A 2,117-nucleotide genomic window follows, 5' to 3' on the forward strand; every position below is an offset into this window, starting at 1 on the left:
CCTTTGCCTCGCCAGAGTGGGGGATCTTGTAGTCGTTGCTTCCTTGCACACAGATGGCTTCGCGCATGCAGGACTTGTAGGGTCAGAATATTGTTGGTCAATGTTTGCATGTCCACATCAGCCCAAGCACGCTCCGTCGCGGCAATAATGTCGTCGATGCATCGCGACGTGTTCTTCTCTTGCTAGGATTGAATCGCTCGGAAAAATCCAAGGTCGAAAACGTTGAAATTTGGAGAGTTGGGAGGTTGGCATTTGACTTCGATGGACCGACCATCGCTACAACAGGCTGCAACAATTTCCACATCACTTGTGCTGCATTCTGATGGCCATTTGGCTTTGATAGCGGGGATCACCTTCTCCAAGAGCATGGCTTTGTACACTGGGCGGGTGACATTGACAGGCACAGTCTGCATTGCACCAGCAGGACGGTTCCGGCTCGACCTCGCCGCAGGAACTTGAGCTGTAAAGTGCCAGGGGCCGACCTTTCCGTCAAACCAAGAATTGGTCTCTTCAATACCGTGGGCGGGCGACAGCAGACAGGAACATCACATTGGTGATAAAGCGCTTGGACTTTCACGTGCGATATGGCGGTTCCTCGCCAGGAGCAAGATAGAATGACCGTTTGACTCGCGTGGCGTAGAACCACTTCTCGTCCACATGAACATAGTTCATCATGTCGTCGAAAGCATATTCGTTTCCCGAGGTGGCGTGATGTGTCCCATTGCCCAGCATGTACGAGCGACTTTGTTGGCATCTGTTAGTGTTGGGCGCACGGAGCTTGTGTACTTCACAAATATGCCTCGTCAGTAGTAAGCATGGAGGGTGGACCGCGGCATACCCATTGCTGCGGCGATAGAACGAGAATTCGTTCGCGGTGCTTTGGGTATCGCTTTCATGCGTTCAGCGACATTCTGGTGTTTGAGGTTTCGACCGCTGTGGCCTTTTATTCTCGATGCACGTCTAAGCATGAACGTATCGTGTTGTTGAGGTCGGCACATCCTCGTTTCCACACCCTTTGCACAGTGCCTCTGTGTACTCCTAACTCCAGAGCGATTTTGTTGAGAGCTCCGTGAATGAGCCTCTTGTCGTCAACCAAGTGTGCCATTAGCTGCTGTATGATGGCTCGCCGATCATTGTCGCTCAGGTTTTTTGGCGATCATTGTTGAATCAAGGTCATCTCTGAGCACATCATGACCGTTCTGACATGAAATCACACCGCCAATATCACGCCAATTGATTGGTCAATAATCCTTATTTTTATCCACTTCATCAAAACTCATTTGGTTGGGGCTTGCCATGGCGAAGCAGCGTCAATAACGCAGTGACGGACTTGGACCTCCCGTACTTGAGGTAGATCGCATCGATGGCCGTGCCGCTGGTGTGACCACGCTTCAGCATACCTTCGACTAGGACCCAGAACTTCAAACGGAAACAGAAGAAAAACTTCGCTTTGCCGCGCTCCTTCTTGTCGAACAACTTCGCAGGTTTGACCCCGCCGTTTCCAAACTCGTACTCCTTCCACAGCTCGAAGTGGTCTCGGGGCCGCTTTTCTAAGCGAGCGGTCGGCCGGGAAAGTACACCAGGAGCCCCATGATCGGTAGGCGTCCTCACGGAACGGACAACAGGCTGAACTGCGATGCGCTTTATCGTAGAGTGCAAGCGCTCAAGCCGAGATCGCATCGTTGTTTGTAGGGATGCGAGTTCCGCTTGGTGTTGTGAGTGCATCTCCTCGATGCGACGCTTTAGGGCGTTGATCTCGGTAGACTGTGAGAGTAGGGCTGCCATGACGGTTGTGGTCGACGTTGCCTGCCCGCCCAGCTCGGCCATTTCACCACGCATGTCCACCAGTCTCAAATCGCCACCAAAACCACTGGGAAGTATCGCGACTTTCTCCACAAACTGGGGCACGTCGCTGTCGACGTCGATGTTGGCGGCTAATCGAATTGAATTGAGGATACTTTGTTGTAAAGGTTCGGGCAGGAGTGGATATTCGCTGTCAAATGTGCTGGTCGATTGAACAGCGGCATACATGAGTGGGATTGCCAGCAATTGGGCAATTTCGTTGGAGAATGCACGAGCACAATTTGGGGCAACGATGTTCGCCAAATAGGACGGAT

General features: G+C 52.2%; 1 protein-coding gene across 1 annotated transcript; it reads right to left on the reverse strand.

Annotated features, from left to right (window-relative positions):
- Positions 1 to 1,269: 1,269 nt before the first annotated feature.
- Positions 1,270 to 2,031, reverse strand: H310_09412 (hypothetical protein; the record flags this gene model as incomplete). Its single annotated transcript, XM_008875474.1, has 1 exon — positions 1,270 to 2,031. The coding sequence occupies one exon, from the start codon at positions 2,029 to 2,031 to the stop codon at positions 1,270 to 1,272; it is 762 nt and encodes a 253-aa protein (XP_008873696.1).
- Between the last annotated feature and the right edge of the window lie 86 nt (positions 2,032 to 2,117).

This window comes from Aphanomyces invadans, assembly GCF_000520115.1.
Source record: "Aphanomyces invadans strain NJM9701 unplaced genomic scaffold supercont1.21, whole genome shotgun sequence".
Classification (NCBI taxonomy): domain Eukaryota; phylum Oomycota; class Saprolegniomycetes; order Saprolegniales; family Verrucalvaceae; genus Aphanomyces; species Aphanomyces invadans.